Source organism: Pleurodeles waltl, chromosome 3_1, assembly GCF_031143425.1.
Source record: "Pleurodeles waltl isolate 20211129_DDA chromosome 3_1, aPleWal1.hap1.20221129, whole genome shotgun sequence".
Classification (NCBI taxonomy): domain Eukaryota; kingdom Metazoa; phylum Chordata; class Amphibia; order Caudata; family Salamandridae; genus Pleurodeles; species Pleurodeles waltl.
The window spans coordinates 1,831,692,307-1,831,710,778 of record NC_090440.1 but is presented as its reverse complement, the minus strand read 5'-3'; the positions used below and the strand labels follow the sequence as shown (position 1 = coordinate 1,831,710,778).

Genomic DNA, 18,472 nt, shown 5'->3' with positions numbered 1-18,472 from the left:
GAGTGGGGGCCAAGACCTGGTGGTCTTACTGCTGGGTGAGGGGACAACAACCAGGAAACCAAAATAATCTGCCTTGAAGCACCATCACCTGTCGGCTAGCCAAGACAGGGTAAAGGAGCAAGGCCCTATGTGGGGCCCTGCACGAAAATTCTCTGAGCTAGGTGTGAGGCTGTGCACCTATCAGGCTGTTGCCCATATGAAGTATCAGCTATGAGATCCTCCTATGTTAGGTGAGGTCCGCCATGTTCTGAGCAGTATCAGAAGCATTGTGTGGGAAGCTCCAGGTTGCACCACCATGCTGATCCTATATGCCACAGGAGGACACCGGTGAGCTGATTTTAGGGCAGGAGCGCAGGACCTAATGGCTCCGGAGACTGGAAACCTTGTATGCCAGGAGGTGCCATCGTAAGGGCAATCACATCAGGAGAGTCTGCGCCCAGATCGAAATTACTGCGGCAACCCTGTACTCCAGGAAAGGCTGCAGGTACCACTTTGGCCTAAGGTTTGGTTCGCTGCCCGGACTGGAGCAAGAATGTTGTGACCAACAGGCCGAGCCGCACTTTGTCAGGTGCACTGTGATCTGCACCTGACAAAGTGCTTGAGGCTCACCGAGACGCTACCAAAGACATCATACCCTGCACACAAGGCCACCCTCCCTCTGTGGTGACAAGAGCAACTTACCTCTGTGCCTGCCGCGCAGGAGCAGCTCTGATCACTGGAAAGGACAAGCAGTGCTGATCAACAGAGAGAGACTGCACCATGTCCTATCGCGTCCATTGCAAGCAGCGCAACTTCACTGTACAGGAGCTGAACTTGTGAGCACCAGAGGAAAGGGCACTCGCTGCACGACTGAACACTGCACCACTGAACCCACCAGTAAGAGTGAAACTGGAACGAGGCCTATGGGGCCCTAGGGGACTTACTGCTAAAAGTGCTGCGACGCCATAGAGACGTTTGCCTAATTCTTAAAGAGTCAAAGGGAGAACTGCTCAGTACAACCTAAAAGTTTGCATTCCCTAGATATGGCCACGATGAATAGGGAATAACCCCCGAACACATTTTATGAAGGACAGAGGGACATGGATTTGCCTGAAAACTGATACAGCCCTGACCTCAAGGGGGATTGTGTTATGGCTTCTAAGTCTTATACCTTTTCATTTGTAGTGTTAGAAATAGAAATATTATTTTCTATAAAAGTGAGTATTAGACTGAACATTGATTTATTGTTCATGCTGTTTAAAACTTTGATTTCTGAGTAGTGTTCACTTACCTCAACCACAGCCAAGAATAAGACTCAACAGCAGAAGGGGTGCTTGGCACAGTTGCTCGGGACGCATATTAGGTCGAGCCTCTGGAGTAAAAGGCCTCAAGTCACTCTCATGGGTGGTGTCAATTTAAACTGTATTCCATATGTGACATTTAGCTTTTACACCACTGGTGAGCTTCCTGTGTCCTTTCACTAAAGCATTGTTTAAAAGCCTAACTTGAAATATGACAATCTTTCTCCATGTTTAGGGATCATAACCCATGCAGTAGGAGCTGCGTAGCAGTCCTCAAGTATCTGGAGTAAAATAAAAGACAGTACATTCAGTCTAGTAAAATCGGAAAAGCCATGGGAATCACACAAATATGTTTTCCCAATCGCACATTAATCAGCCACCATTTTACTGTTGAACATTTTCACAAATGTCAATCACCAGCTCAAACTTAATGGGGCAGATATGAAGGCCAGCTCCCTGGAACCAGAAGGTTTGATGTTCAAATAGAGGCAACTGAAAAGAAGAATCAGAGGTAACAATATGTTAACATTGATTTGGCTGTGTAAGAGCTAGCAGAAGACCATCGAAAGTCTATATTTGCTGAGGTAGATCACTTTCAAATTTGTAGGGACAGGTTTGTGGCAAATAACCCAAAGTAAGCCTCTCTCTTTACTACAATATAAATCAGTTGTCATTAATCCAACAATCTTAATAACTGTTGGTACCAAGGCCACGACCAAAAATCAGCCTAAAATGTGACACAGTTATGTTATTTGTATAGCAAGGGCTCTTCTTGAAGATATTACAGTAAAACAAGAACTCAATGGTCCTTCTGAAAACAGCAGAGGCCACCTTGCCAAGAAAAGCCTCATAGGAAAACCAATCTCTGAAAGTGGAGCGAAGGAGAAAATAACGAGAAATAAAAACCTTGAAATAAGTGAAAATGATGCCTTTTAGCACGTCTAGAAATTAGGAGCAGTGTTCAAAGCTACTCGCTAAATGTGAAAAATTGCTGAACTGAAATGTTGCAGTGTGCACAAAACATTGTGGCAGGTCTGCCAGCTTGCCCTGACAAACGCAAACCTCACCCTTTGAATATGGAGGGTTATGTATGTTTTTTAAAGCAGGGGAGAGTTACACGCTTTCCTGCCAAGAAGCTAAGGTCCCAGGCCAGCTCATACTCCCTACGTAAAAAAATGCAGAATGTAGCTTCTGTTTGGAACAATCTGCACAATTTGTTCACAACCACCGACATGGGTTCCTAAACTGACCATAAAATGGCAAAGGCGCACGGAGAAAGAATAAACAATAAATTGGATGGCACATGGAAGGATTAATGCACTTCCTATTTTTGGACTTTAAAAAAAGACGCTATTAAGATGAAGAGCAGAATGGGCATTCTGAATATAAGATATGATGCACTGAAAAAGAGGCTAAAACAAAGCCTTGCAGGAAAATTCCATTTTCTATAAAATATCACAAATGTTCTGAATGAAGTACATAAAAAATAAAAATCATGCCTACAGATCAGTATATAGAAAATATTTTGAGAGCCATGCAGAACGAAATCTGCAGTCACAAATGACACTTTGGGAAGTCCCTCAAAAGTGTAACGGGTCCACTTGTCATAACAGCCAATAAATGAAGAGGGGAATGTTAGCAGTTCAGATTTAATACACAGGAAAACACCTGTGAAAGTACATTCACTTAAACCGACAGGTGAGTTTTAACAAAGGTTTATGTACAAATAAAATACCTCATGGCATTTACACTCTTTTTCGAGCCCACAAGGGGCGATAAGCAGACTGAAAGTGCTGTGGCCCTCCTTTTGGAGTTGCTGACTCCACATATAATGACTAGCCGGGAAGAGAGTCCAAGGCCCTTCAGAGCAATAGAGAAGGGCCCTCAGACAAATACACAGTTCAGTGTGGCCAAAAGGAGGATGGCGTGGTGACCTATCAGCATTGACACCATCAAGAACCTCCCAAAATAGCAGAGGTGAGGAGGATACACTGCTCACTAGGGCAGGGGTGTGGGGTCCAGCGGGAGTTTGAGGCTGGCAGGGACGGAAGGAGATGGCTTGAAAATGGAGGTCGAACCTGTGGGAGGGCCATGAGGAGAGGGAAGAACTCAACTCAATGGAGGTACTCGATCCAGCTATAACCCTGGTGGGAGTGGGCCACCAGGCGATATCATCAAACAGAGCGGGAAAAGGGTCAGGAGTCTCTTTCCCACCATAAGTGCCCATGCACTGACCCAGAAAGAAGCCTCGTGAGCAAGACAGGCATGGGCAGTAAACAGGGACATTCTAGCTGCAGCCCGGGGTACTGTTTGAGAAAATGGTTGCAGATGTACCCTGACCACAGAGATGCAGGGTACTTGGAGTTTTGTTACACTAAAAATGTTTAGAATTCCATATATAGGGTCAAGATACAAGAGTTGGCAGGACCTTTTAAAATCTTGTTGTGGGAAGGAGATGTTGGTTTAAGAGAAATTTGACAAGGAAGTGACGGGGTAGGATGGCAGGAGCATCCGAGTCACCACTAATTGATCATATCATCTATTGGTTTGCTAACTAAAAAGTTGGAGGGAGAATACAGGCTGATTCATCATTTGCCAAGGCCAGAGGGCAGATCAAGTAATGATTACATTGACCAAAAGACTTTTTCAGTAGTCTACACTAGAGCTGATGAGGCAGTGCGGATGATCAAGAACTCAGGGGCAGGAGTAAAAATGGATAAAGTCAACATTAGGTCTGCTTTTCGGGTTCTACCACATCAACCGGATGACATGACATTGCTGGGTTTTCAATTTCAAAGGCAGTGCTACATTGATAGAACAATGCCCCTGGGGAGCGTAGTACATTGGGCAGGTTTTGAAACTTCCAGTACACTCTTGGATTAAACAGTAAAGAAGGAAGCAAGGTAAGAGTATGTGCTGCATTAGCTTGGTGATTTACTTATGGTAGGGAAGGGTGACTGCAACAGGGAGTGTTCAAGATTGTTAAAAAAAACATTTAAGAAAGTGACTGACCACATGGGAATACCACAAGCTATGTTAAAGATAGAGGGCCCAACAACTTGTTAGACATTCTTAATTATAGAACTGGACTTAGTGGCTGTAAGGCACACTTGCCTGCAGAAAAGATACAGAGAGCAAGGAAATAAATAGAATATGCATTGTCTAAGAACCAATGCAAACTGCATCTAATTCAAGAAATATTAGGACATATCAATTTTGCCTGAAGAGTCGTGGCTCTAGGATAAGCTTCCACTAGGAACTTGGCTTTTGCAATAAAGGAGGCGTTTAAGCCATGTCATTCTGTGAGCATAACAGAGCGAGTGAGGGAGGATTTTAGGATCTGGCAACGTTTTTTTTCTTTTTGTTTTACAACTTATAGTGGGGTGGAAGCTTGATGATCAGCTTTTTTCTGGCCAGTGGAAATATTTTCTGACACGTCCGGAAAAGGGAAGGTTGAGATGGAAAGGAAGATGGAGTGCAAAAGACTAGCCAAAGAAATAGAGGAAAGAGAGTTAGAGCATTGCTTTCCTGGAATTTTTTCCAGTATTGGTGGCGGTAAGATTATGGGGCGAAGAACTGTCAAGGAGAAAGGAAATGTTCCATTTAGAAAATGAGTCAATAGTGCATGTCATAACCCAAGAAAACCAGGAAGGATCGCATGTACTTCGTTTATTGAGAGAGTTTGTTTTATTGTGTTTGCATTGAAACATTCTGTTCATAGAAAAACATATTGGGGAGCTGCAAACCAAATAGCTGACACTCTGTCTTGTTCACTATGGGAAAGGTTCTGTGATTTGGTCCCGGGAGCGGATACCACAGCACCGATACTCCCACAAGACATGTGGGAACTTGGGTAAGAGCAAGAAGTCTGTTGGAGCACTTATTGGCAAAGTCAAATCAGAGGACATATAGAACTGCATGGCTTTATTTTGTGCAATCTGGAGCACAACAAAGAGACAGGGATCAGATGGGGCTCAGACTAAGAAAAAAGATGCAGTCCGCTACATTGTAGCCTTGATAGAGAAGACACCATTACCACACCTGGAAAAATGGAGAGTACAGTTTCTTAAGGCAAGTAGGGTTATTTGCGACTTCAACGGGAATGGTACATAAAGTGCTTTTTCTCACTTGGCAGGTGGGTAACAGATAGGAAATCATAAGGAGGAAATACGGATATGAGGACACTCCATGATACATTCGGCTGGAGCACAATCAGAACATTTACAGCAAAGAGTACAACTAGGAGCGGACTGGGACAAGGCAGTAGTAAGGTGGTTTACAAGAGGAGGGATGAGATGAGAGCAGATCATATCAGGGTTACTGGAAATTAAGGAGCCGTGGAGACTGCCAATTGTGTTAATTAATACATATGAAGAGACTGATTGTGTGCAGATTATGGTCCAAGAACCTTTGAAAATTAGAAAGAAGGACTTGAGAACAGTGTAGGAGTTTGGTCCAGAGGCTCAGATATGTTGCTTCCAAGAGGATTTGGAAAGGGGCGATATACCCGGCGGCAATCAGAGCTAGGAGCGAAGTCAACAGGGAAGTTTTTGTTTTTCTGCAGAGCTCTAGGTTTTGAAGTGTTAAAGCACCCGTAAATAGTTTATGAGAAGCCAGAGTTGTTTTGGAAGAAGGGGGCACTTATTGCCTGTGAGGAATGGATAATAATAGGAAAGAATAATAAGGGCTTTGGGGACTCTGAAGGAAGGGAGATGTGCAACTCTGGTTAGCTTTGTGGGGGCTGGGAGAAGGTAGGGGGGATGAGGGGGTGTTAAGCTCTAGCACAAGCCAGGGGTCCTTCTGGTGGTGGTCAGATGGATACTCAGAACGGGTTTTTGGGGTATCAGAGAAGAGCCCAAGAGAAGGTTGAGAGGCAAGGAGTGAATGGAAGAATGGCAGGCTTGGCCCACATCTGTGAAAAGCAGACAGGGAGGACGAAAATGCCAGAGTAACCTCAGGGAGGCACAAGGACGGATATGATACACAGGAGGTGAAATGGGGAACTTGAAAGGGGAGCGGGAACTGTTTAGGAGAGGTGGGATGTGCTAGTTAGCTATTGTTTAGTTCATTGTTCAGGACATCTTTAGTTTGTGAGGCAAGAAGCCAAAAGGATGTTTTTTTTTTTCGCACCAAGCTTGCTCCATAAAGTGGCTTGTTTACACCTAGAAAAGTACCTGTTATTGCTTTCTCCACCAAACTTGTGATGGTGTAAACAGCATCAATCTGAGGAGGTTGTAATGTTAATGTAAAACAGCAAACAACAATAATTAGGTAATTAAAAAAAACACAATGATACAACATTGTTCAGTTAGTCTAAGACACACAATTAAATAATTTACCTTTAGTATATCTTTCTGACAGACAGGTCGACGATTTATGAAAATGAAACTCCTTTCTGGATTTGAAAGACTTGTCAAACTATACTCTGAATCCGGACTTGGAAGAAATCCACTCATAGAGACCTAGATTCATAAGAAGCACAGTTTGTTCAAAGATAAGCCTCGTACATTATGTTCACTCATTCCTGCACTTACAAACTGCAGCACAATTCCTATGTTTGAAGCCATTGACCAATGTACACAATAGGTATCTAAAAGATTTATGTACTTTTCAATTTCGTAGAATGCCTTTCGGCCTTGCTTCAGCTGCTTCAGTCTTCCAACGCATCATGTCATTTTTGCTGAAAGATGTCGAGGGTGTACTAGTCTTTCAGGATGATGTTTTGATTTTTGCCAAACAGTTACTGGCTCACAATACAGTACTCAAGATGGTATTACAGATTTTTGAAGATAATGGGGTGGTGGTTAAGGAGGAGAAATGCGAATTTTGGAGGAAAGAGATTGAATTTTTAGGACATGTTGTTTCGTCGGAGGGGGTTAAACCAAGACCAGGGTTAGTGGATGCTGTTCGTCGATGTCTTCCCCCTAAGAATAAAGATGAGTTACGATCATTTGTAGGATTATGTGAATTTTATTCCAGATTTATTCCAAATTATGCCTCCAAGATGAAGTGTTTGTCAAATATGTTGAGGAAAAGTGTTGAATTTAAATGGGACAAGGACTGTCAGGACACATTTGAATTGATAAAAGCTGAAATGACAGATGCTAAAGCTTTACACTCCTATGATCCGGCATTAACGTGTAAAATTATGGTTGATGCCAGCAAATATGGTTTAGGGGTCAGTTCTGGTCCAGGACACGGAACATGGTGAAGTCACGATCAGCTATGCGTCTAGAGTGTTGAGGGAGGCTGAAGTCAATTATTCAGTAATAGAAAAGGAATTGTTGGCTTGTGTCTGGGCAAGTGAGAAGTTTAGGAGCTACATTTGGGGCAGGAGGTTTGTTATTGTGACAGATCATAAACCTTTATTATACATTCTCGGTGGGGAAAAAAACAATTACACTACACCACGCATTGCACGTCTCACCACTAAGTTGTTGCAGTACAATATGGAAGTTAAGTTTTTACCAGGGAAGCTCAATGTGAGAGCAGATTTTCTTTCTAGGTTACCTGTGGGAGAGTTGGAGAGTGTTGATGCTGAGGACGATAGAGAGGATTGTTTTATTGCTTCTGTGGATCTACCGATGTCCAGAGCCTATACTAAAGATGATTGGGAGGTGGCTTTTGCAAAGGATCCTGTTTTAAACCAAGTTAAAGAGTTTGTAGTTAATGGGTGGCCAAGTGAAAAGAATGTTCCTTTACCGGTACAACCATTTTGTAAAATTGCAAATGAGATCTCTATAGAAGATCAGATATTGTTGAGGGGTGAAAGGTGCATTCCCCCACACGATTTACGTTCAGGTTTGATTAAAATAGCGCATGAAGGACATTTTGGAGTGACTATGACTAAAAGGAGGTTAAGGGAGAGTTATTGGTGGCCATCTATGGACAAAGAGGTCGATTTGCTTGTCAAGGGGTGTCTTGTTTGTAATTCGGCGGAAAAGGGGTTAAAAGTAGTACACAAGTGGAGGAGGTAAGTATGATGTTTATTGCACCACTCCAGAGAAGCGTCCCACTCCTGGATCAGCAGGGAACAACTGCCGGACCGAGAGTGGAACGTTACATACATACACATCATAACAATGCACGCGTTGCCATGAACACAAAGTGGCAACCACGCGCGCACGACATAACACATCTCCCTTTTCTTAATAACCAAAATATATAAAAATTCAAAGAAGGACAATAAAAAATAAAAATAATGAAATCTAAAGAACATTCAAAGAAAATAATGCAGATCTAATTTACATAGTCATCAAGCCATTTTGGTTTACATCTATTCCTTTTACATTTGGTAACATAGTTATCATCAAGTATATTTGAAGATGAAGACTTAGTTCCGGACTCTTTGAATAACATGTTACTGTTCAAGGAATTATTCTCTTCATGTCTATGAGGCTCGAAATCTAGGTCATTTTGTTCTACTACTAAATCTTGAGCCTCATGACCCCCACTCTCCTCATTGCTATTTGACCTACTCGGTTCAATTACTGGGTCAAAATCCAGAAAAGTCCCACGCTCACCTTGGCTATTAGTAGGATACACCCACTCATTACCTTTTAATATGGCAATGCGTCTGAAATTCCAGACTCTACCATCATAACCTGACCGCATTTCTTAACACTTCAATTACCCTGAAAGGTTTGGAATATTGACTTTCTCCCTTCCTGACCTTCCAAGGTTTCTTAGTTTTAACTAGCATCCCTACCTTTACACTATGGGTGTGCTTGTTACTACAATTTTGCTCAAATTTTGTTTGATAACGCTCATGGGTGTTACTTAATTTGTTTCTTACAACATCTAAGTCCATGGTAACTACAGGATCCTCAAACAACCAAAAAGGATTAACCTTAGTTCTAGCAATTCTCCCTCTCATAATCTCGAAGGGAGTACATCCAGTCATTTCATTTAACGTAATACGATACATCCACACTGTTTTAAGGACTTGTAATTCCCAGTTCTCATCCGCTATACCTTCAGATTGAATTGCCCCTTTAAGCACTCTGTTAAATCGTTCGATAAAACCATTGCCACTGGGATTGTATAAAGAGGTAGTACAATGTCTAATTCCAACTCTACTGAAATATTCCTTAGCTTTTTTTGATGTAAATTGTACTCCATTGTCTTTGATAATCCTGGAGGGAATACCTTCATCAGTAAAAATCCTGTCTAAAAATTTTAGAACAGCATCAGAGTCTACCCCATTTACAATTTCAACAACCGGCCATTTTGAAAAAAACATCTATAGCTGCGATGATATATTTACTATTAATGCCAATGGGACCCATAATATCCAATGCAATGACTTCCCAAGGATTCTTGGGGTTACAAGAAAAGTACTCATTGGGTTTCAAAGTTTTTAGAGATTTGTCGGCATTGGCACATTTTACACAATCTCTAACACACCTTTCAATGAAGATATCGTAACCAGGCCACCAAAAGAATCTTTTAACAGATTGTTTGGTTCTAACGATGCCTCCATGACCCTCATGGCATTGTAAAGTAATATATTTCCTAAGGTTAGTCGGTGGAATAGCTCTATCACCCCTCCATAGTATACTTTTGAAGTGAGACAATTCGTTCCTAACTTCCCAAAAATTCCTCAAATTAGGGCTCAGATCTTTCTTCTCTGGCCATCCCTCAACCATGTACTTCAAAACTTCTTGAATTATAGCATCCTTGGAATACTCCTCAATCCACGACTGTTGGTTGATAAAAGGAATATCTTCATCGTGTAACCAGGCAATATGGTAGTCATCCCACTCAGATTCAGTTTCATGTTTACCACTTAAAGGCATTCTGGAAAGGAAATCAGCTGACACATTATCCTTACCAGGAACATAAGTTACATTGTAAAGAAAATCTTGAAGTCTCATGGATAATCTGGCAATACGTGCAGAAGCCTTGGCCATCCCTTTAGTGGTGAGTAATTTAACCAAAGGTTTGTGATCACTACGAATTTCACAATGTGTGCCCCAGACAAATGCTCTAAAATGCTCCAAAGCCCACACACACGCCAATGTTTCTCTTTCTATCATAGAATATTTAACTTCTGCGTCAGTCAGAGACCTAGAAGCATAGGCAATTAAATTTTCACTGCCATCACTCTTTCTCTGAGACAATATTGCACCTAAACCTTTCGAGCTGGCATCGGTGGTAACAATGCTGGGCAAATTGGGATCAAAACCTGACAGAGGAACAGCATTAGCAATAGCTGTTTTAATGTTTCTGAATTCATAATCACACTCCTTACACCAATTAAATTTGCTACCGTTCTTGAGTAACTGTCTTATGTGGAATGTTTTGCAGGAAAAATTCATAATGTATTTGGAGTAAAACTCTGTGAGACCAAGAAAAGACTTTACATCATCTTTACAACTGGGTTCCGGCGCTAAACGTATTCCATCAATTAAATCAGGTTTGGGCCTAATTCCCTCCTCACTCAACACGTGACCCAAATACGTAACACTCCTGACAGCAAATTTGCACTTTGAAAATTTGACTGTCAAACCTCTTTCATTTAGGATCCTTAATACATGATCCAACAAGTGATCATGTTCGATTTTATCTCTGCCATGGATTAGGATGTCATCTTGAAAGCAATGTACGTTGGCCATGTTACCAAATAATGAATGCAGGAGTCTCTGAAAAACAGCAGCAGCAGAGGCCAAACCAAAAGGCATCCTCTTGTATTGGAAACATCCAAAAGGAGTAATGAATGCTGTATAGTTTTTTGAATCTTGGTGTAACACAATCTGATGGTAAGCGGCCGAAAGATCAATGGTGGAAAACAGTTTTGCGTCTTTAATTGTGGAAAGCATTTCTGAAATGCGTGGTAAAGGAAACTGGTCAACAAGAATGTTGTCATTAAGATGAGGTAAATCAATACACAATCTAATTTTGCCATCGGAACGTCTAGCAACCACAATGGGAGAAACCCACTCAGAAGATTCAATCTTTTCTATAATGTCTGCACTCACTAAAGCATTTAATTCCTTCTCAACTTCACATCTAACAGTTAAGGGTATGTTCCTTGCTTTGAAAATCTTGGGTGAAGCATTATCCTTGAGCACAATTTTGTGTACAAAATCAGTTAACTTGCCAATACTATCATTAAAGACTTTAGGGAATTTTTTTTTAAGGAAACTAGATCCAGATTCGCACACATCGACTACCATCACTGGTTCAGGATTATTGGGATCCAATATGATATCTAAACTGCCTTGATCTTGCCAACCTAAAATTGCAGGACCTCTCTTCGCAACATACAATTTGCATAAACTAGATCTATCCTTGAATTCAAACAAACAAGTGGTAAATCCCACTAAATCAATTTTCTCACCCGAAAATCCTTCAGGAGCGATATCAGGAAGGACCAGAATATCCCCTAATTTCTTTTGAAATTTATCAAACCACAACTGTTCATTAATAATAGTGCAAGGTGAGCCAGAATCTACATACATTTGAACTTCAATTCCACCAATAGTCATCATGCAAATAGGTTTCTTCCTGACTTTCACAGAATCAACATTTAGGATTGATTTGTCATTACTTCTGATGTTTAGAACAAACTTATTGTCATCATTTTTTTCCCATGGTAAAGTATCATCACACTCTTTCTCTACAAATTTGACTTCATTGAAAAGTTTCTTCCTACACACCTTAGAAAAATGTCCAACCACCCCGCATGAAGAACATTTCTGTTTTAATGCAGGACACAATTTGTTATTTGCTAAATGTGAGCTGCTGCCACAACGGAAACATTTAAGGTGTTCACTAGAAGTGCCCTTAACTACTTCTGTTTTTTTGCATGTATTCTGCCCTCGAATTTTAGAATGAACTTTATTTACACTCTCATCCAACTTAGATTCTTTGAGTATGACTTTAGCACTCCTAGAAGACATTTCAGCTTTCCTGACAATGTCAAGAATTTGTTGTAAGCTAGCATCTCCATTAACCCACAACCTTTCTTGAACAGAAGAATCATTAACGTGCATAACAATTTGATCTCTGATTAATTCTTCTTGTAACTGTCCAAAATTGCAATCTAACGATAACGTTCTAAGAGCAGCAAGATAATCATCAATAGTCTCATCAATTTCTTGTTTTCTGTGGAAAAATTTGTATCTTAGAATACCAATACATACTTTAGGGGAAAAATAATGGTCAAAAACACTGATAGCACTATCAAATGCATTTTGATCCCCTTCTCCACCCCCAGCTTTAGGTGCTTGGTTGTATGCTTTTAAACCTTCTGGGCCAACACAATGCAAGAAAATCCTTTTCTTTTGTTGGGGAGGCATGTCACCTTGGATATCAATAGTATCAATGTAATTGAGAAAGAATGCTTTCCATTCTGGCCACTTCATGCAGGGAGCGCCACCTGCAGGCCAGAACGATTGTGGAGGAGGAAGAGAAAAACTCTGGGCATACATATTGCTAATGCGTGCTACGAAGGTTGATCAGATAAGTTAAGTGAAGTAACAATGACTACAATGGCACAGCGCGTGCACGCAGCAGAGTCAAGGTGTTTCTCCGTAGTTAATCGTCCAGCTGTGACTGGTTGAACTGCTTCAGAGCGAAAGCAGTAAATGGACGTAATAAATGTGGCGTAAAAAAACAGATGATAGAGAAAAAAAATAATAATAAATCCCACGAGATTGTAGTAGCACGAAGGAAGAGTTCAATGAAAATCACAGGACGTCCAACGACGGCATTCAGTTGACAGGTATCCACTGTTGCATCCACCGTTGCTAAATGATGTGCAACAAGGGCACAAGTCACAAGGTATCCAAACAACGGGAAACACGCAATGAAAACTTCCAACAGCGGCAAATTCGCGCTATACAGCGCGAGCCATAAGTCTCTAAAAAAAACAAATAAACGGAAAAAATGCCGCTAAACTTACGGCACAGTAAAATTGAAGAGAAGGAGCCGTCAGCAGGAACAACGATGAAGGAGTGATGGAAAAGAAATCCAGGAGGAAGAAAAAAAACAAAAACAGAAGACACTGTAAAAAAAAAAAAAACACTGGAGGAGAACGAAGAGAAAACCTGGAATGCGGGTTCGGGGAGTGATGCAGCTCGTCGCCACTTGTCAAGTAGTACACAAGTGGAGGAGGTAAGTATGATGTTTATTGCACCACTCCAGAGAAGCGTCCCACTCCTGGATCAGCAGGGAACAACTACCGGACCGAGAGTGGAACGTTACATACATACACATCATAACAATGCACGCGTTGCCATGAACACAAAGTGGCAACCACGCGCGCACGACATAACACTCGTACATTATGTTCACTCATTCCTGCACTTACAAACTGCAGCACGATTCCTATGTTTGAAGCCATTGACCAATGTACACAATAGGTATCTAAAAGATTTATGGTTATGGCACCCCCCATATGCCTTACAGTTTTGATAATGTACTAAACAAGGCCGATCAAGTCTCTGTGAATTAATGTTACTTTTTTTACCCACCAGTTCCTCATTTTGGCAACTAATAAAGATCACTACAAGGCAACAGCCGATGTATGTCCCAGCAGGGAAGCCATGCTGGAAGTGTTTTTCGGTATACTTTCACAAAAACCATTCCAAGATTGCTGGCTGTGCTTCTGCTTGCATGTGCATGCATAGGCAGCGATCTTGTGATGTTTTGCCTACACAGCACGTAAAGCAACAAGGCCTTGGCAAAGACAAGGGATCTTCACTCATACATTAAAGGAACTACATGCTGGCTGCGCCAAAGGCTTGTTAAAAATATACTGGTGAACCCTGCTAATTGTAATTACATTCTTGCTTAGATTCTTTAAGAAAACATTCTGAAAAACGTATTCAGACACTGAAAGGAACGGTAGACCTCCTAAGTGCTCAAGTTGGATTTCACTGAAACCAGGGTACAGATGATCAGTGCTTTTGCTTTTTTAGGTAATAAAGGGACAAATTGTGGGATCAACTGAGACAAATAAAAAATTCAGAACTGTAAAGCAGAACATTCTCAACATCTGTACACCATGGTAGAGCACCTTTATAACGCACCTTTCACCATATAGCACCATTACCAGGCACGCCGATATCATAGGTACCTTTACACTGAGGAAGGAACTTTACCAGAGCGGTTAGTTATATTTTTTTCTAAATGACATAGTACACATATGTACAAATATAGATATATATATTCTACCACCAATAAATGACGAAATTTGGCGCACACACCGCCGGTGCAGGTAGCAGAGGTCGACTGTCTGTATATATTTCACACCAATAGAATTTTATGATTTAAAAATTCCAGACTGCACTCCAGGGAGTAATTTACCTCCAAATTACTTATTTATTAGGCCAGCCAGTAAAAACCAACACATTTCGACTTAAAGTCTTGATCGAGCCTTCATTTCCACCGCACCTGCTGCTTCAGGGCGATAGGTACAGTGGACCTTCAGGTCTCCCTTAGGACTTTACACACCATACAACTCTGGCTTGACTCCGTTGCATATTTTCTGATGTTTTTAACTCAAAACCAGGTCACACAGTTCAGCAAGTCACCTCTACAGATATGTGCAGGACTGTGCAACATTACTGTCATTGAATACGGATACTTATCTAGCACCATTAGATCACATCGCAATTTCATTTGCTTGTATATTTTCCTCCTTTAAGCAAAACCAAGCTCAGTGGCAGATAAATAGAGGTAGAAATGAGGAAAGCACTAAATTTCATTTTGTGAGGCTAACGCAAAAACATTACCTCTATACAGAATCAGAAGGCATACTCTTGTAGGGAATTGGTATCTGGAACTAAATAAGCCTCCTAAACTGTCTGATATAAATTTCTATCTCATAAATGCCCAAGTGTTTCATGATAGAAAATCTTAGGGCAAATAAATCTGCATGGCCTATGAAGTCACATAAGTAAATGAAGTAAAGAACTATAAGTCATACATTATGTAGTTGTCAGGTAGTACAGAATATTTCTCAACCACAACTCAATTGTATTGACCATGTAAATCATACATATCAGCTGTATTCTCTTCCAACGCTGTAATGTACTCTAAAGGGAACAACATGATTTTTATTTGTGTTCTGGACCTGCACCTTATATGCCAATCCCTAAAAATTACCCTGTTGCTGAATTGAGAAATATATTATCGGTGTACACCATTAAACGTATTCCAGTGTTTACATGCACAATCATAAATTAAGCCATCCATATCATAACTTCCCTTCAGCAGCATCAAATAGTGTATCGTACATATATATTCAGTCCTTTGTCTGCATCTCCATTCTGTGAATACAGTTATGATTATCAAAGGGTTGGTGTGCACTTTCAACATAAGGTAGTAGTGTAGCTGCACTCAAAATATTGTGCCTACATCGAAAATGGCAGAGAAATATGTGCATGGTCTTTTCAACCATCCTGCTGTTGGATGAATATCGTAAAAGAGAACTCCCTACGGACTCATGAACAAAAAGATGAAAAGTCTTTAGAGTAGTCATACAAAGAAATATTATTTTAAATCCCAAAGCAACAGATACGCAAAGAGCTTGCCTGATGGCAAGGAAACTGCGTTCATGGTCTGCTGTTGGATGTGTACCTGCCGGTAAGGGCTAATGATGGCTTTGCCAATAGTGAAAATTTGAAATCCAATGGAGGCAGTAGCCAGCCATTCCCAAAAATGTGCACACCTGCTTTTGTCTGTTTAGAGGTGACACAGCCAAAATGTATTTTATGTGTTCTGTGTTAAGTTGTCTCCACCCTTTCGACAAAAAGTATCCCACATAGAAACCTCCTTTTTGAACAAAGTGCATCTTATCAGGAGACATCTTGTGTCCTCTGGCAGGTTAAGAAATTCAGTAAATTTACAGTATCTGTTGCACACTGTTCTTTAACAGTGCCGGCCAATAACAAATAATTTTGTACTGCAGTAATACCATACCGTGTTGACAGGTAAGAGTATCAAAAACCTTTCTTCAAATACTAACCTGATAATATACCCCTAAGGAGCCTGCATGGAATAACAATAATTGTGTAGCTGATCTCAACATTAGTTTGAATTCAGTGCTTTTATCTAGTGTATTGAACAAATATATCTGTGTGTCTGCACTTTCTGCATTCTGATTGGTATTTTGTCCTCTCTGTCCTCCTAACCATTCTTGTTGTTGCAGCAAATGTTCTTCTTTAAATCCTAAATTAGGTGTTATAGTTGAACAATGTAATGATGTCTGTTCCATAAATTTGTCCCTCCCTTTGCCTACCATTCATAACATGCAGATGAATTTTCATTACAGAACTGCTATAATTCCTCCAACAGTGACACGTTCATTTATGTCAAAAGGTGTGTCTGCCGCCACAGCGCCAAAGCCATCGAGATCCGGGACATACATAAGCATGTCGAACAGAACCTCTCATGGGGTGCGCCCCCTAGAGACCTTCTAGGCAGATTATTATGACCCTCACCTAGTACTCTCGATGTTAAGGATTGCTTCAAGTCTTGGTTCTTTTGCTTCACAATATTGTTATCTTCATGATGATAGGGAGAGGAGTAATGCATTTGGTCCCCCAGTGTCGCCATGGTGTCCCTGAATGCTCTTGAGGCAAAGGCAAGGTCCTGCTCTGAATTAAATGCTGCAACTGAATATGTCCAAATAAAGACGTGCAGATCTTTAACCCCTTCTGTGCCTTGGACGATATGATCTCGTCCAAGGCTACAGTTCCCCTGTGCCTTGGACGAGATCATCTCGTCCTAGGCACAGGGGAACTTGGGGGCGCGCTAGCGCGCCCCCTGTGCACCCCCCTTCCCCCCCAAGTCGGGATGGAAGGGGAAGACCTTCCCCTTCCACCCCCGACCCCCTCCCACCCCCCCCTGTGACGTCAGCGCGCGAGCGCGCGCTGATTTGTCACAGGGGCCTCCCTAGTCGCGCTGGAAGCTCTGCTTCCAGCGCGATTGAAAAAGAAATGCAAAAGCATTTCTTTTTCAATCACTTGGGAGGTCCGGAGGGGCTTCAAAGGGAAGGAAAAGTATTTCCTTCCCTTTGAAGTCCCTCCGAGGGTTTCAAAAGCCGGATTGCTTGCAATCCGGCTTTTGAAACCCCACTAGACACCAGGGATTTTTTTATTTTTTATTGAAACACACAAAGGGAGCGACCCCTTGGGCAAGGGTCGCTCCCATGGGGGGCATTTTTTTGAGAAGGCCTTTTCTGCCCCCCCTGGGGGCAGATTGGCCTTATTAGGCCGATCTGCCCCCAGGGGGGGCAGAAACCTCTAGGCACCAGGGACCATTTTTTTTTTTTTTTTATGTTTCATTTCTTTTTTTTTTGGTGGGGAGCGACCCCTTAGGCAAGGGTCGCTCCCCTTGGGGGAAAATTATATTTTGGCCATTTCTGCCCCCCTTGGGGGCAGATTGGCCTATTTTGATGAGGCCAATCTGCCCCCAAGGGGGGTAGAAACCACTAAACACCAGGGAATTTTTTCTTTGCGTGAATTTCACGCAAAGGGAGCGACCCCTTAGGCAAGGGTCGCTCCCTAGGGGCGAAACCTCTAGGCGCCAGGGCAAATTTTTTTTTTGTGTTTTTTTTTTTTGTTGTTTCTTTTTTTAGAGATGGGGAGCGACCCATCAGGCAAGGGTCGCTCCCCTGGGGGGCACATTGTATTTAGACCATTTCTGCCCCCCTGGGCCGATTTTGCCCCAAGGGGGCAGAAACCACTAGGCACCGGGGATTTGTTTTGTGGCGCCAATGTCATGCAGGGGGAGCGACCCCGTAGGCAAGGGTCGCTCCCGGGTGGGGTGGGGGTTGGGGGGGGCAAATTTATTTTAGGCCATTTCTGCCCCCCCGGGGGCAGATCGGCCTAATATTAGGCTGATGTGCCCCCGGGGGGGGGGGGGGGGGGCAGAAACCTCTAGGCGCCAGGGCAATTTTTTTTTTGTTTGTTTGTTTGTTTTTTTAGAGATGGGGAGCGACCCATCAGGCAAGGGTCGCTCCCCTTGGGGGGCAAATTGTATTTAGGCCATTTCTGCCCCCCTGGGGGCAGATTGGCAGATTTTAGGTCAATCTGCCCCCAAGAGGGCAGAAACCACTAGGCACCGGGGATTTGTTTTTTGGCGCCAATTTCACGCAGGGGGAGCGACCCCGTAGGCAAGGGTCGCTCCGGGGGGGATGGGGGCCGGGGGGGGGGGGGACAAATTTATTTTAGGCCATT

General features: G+C 42.2%; 1 protein-coding gene across 3 annotated transcripts in view; it reads right to left on the bottom strand.

Moving 5' to 3' along the window:
* Positions 1-18,472, bottom strand: part of PMS1 (PMS1 homolog 1, mismatch repair system component) — a 668,051-nt gene that overhangs the window by 451,465 nt on the left and 198,114 nt on the right. For 2 of the 3 annotated variants that reach the window (XM_069225897.1, XM_069225899.1), the window contains exon 7: positions 6,620-6,742. The exons of the other annotated variant lie outside the window; for it this stretch is intronic. In XM_069225897.1, coding sequence (XP_069081998.1) covers positions 6,620-6,742 — 123 coding nt within the window. The remainder of the gene's footprint in view (positions 1-6,619; positions 6,743-18,472) is intronic. 3 annotated transcript variants of the gene reach the window in all.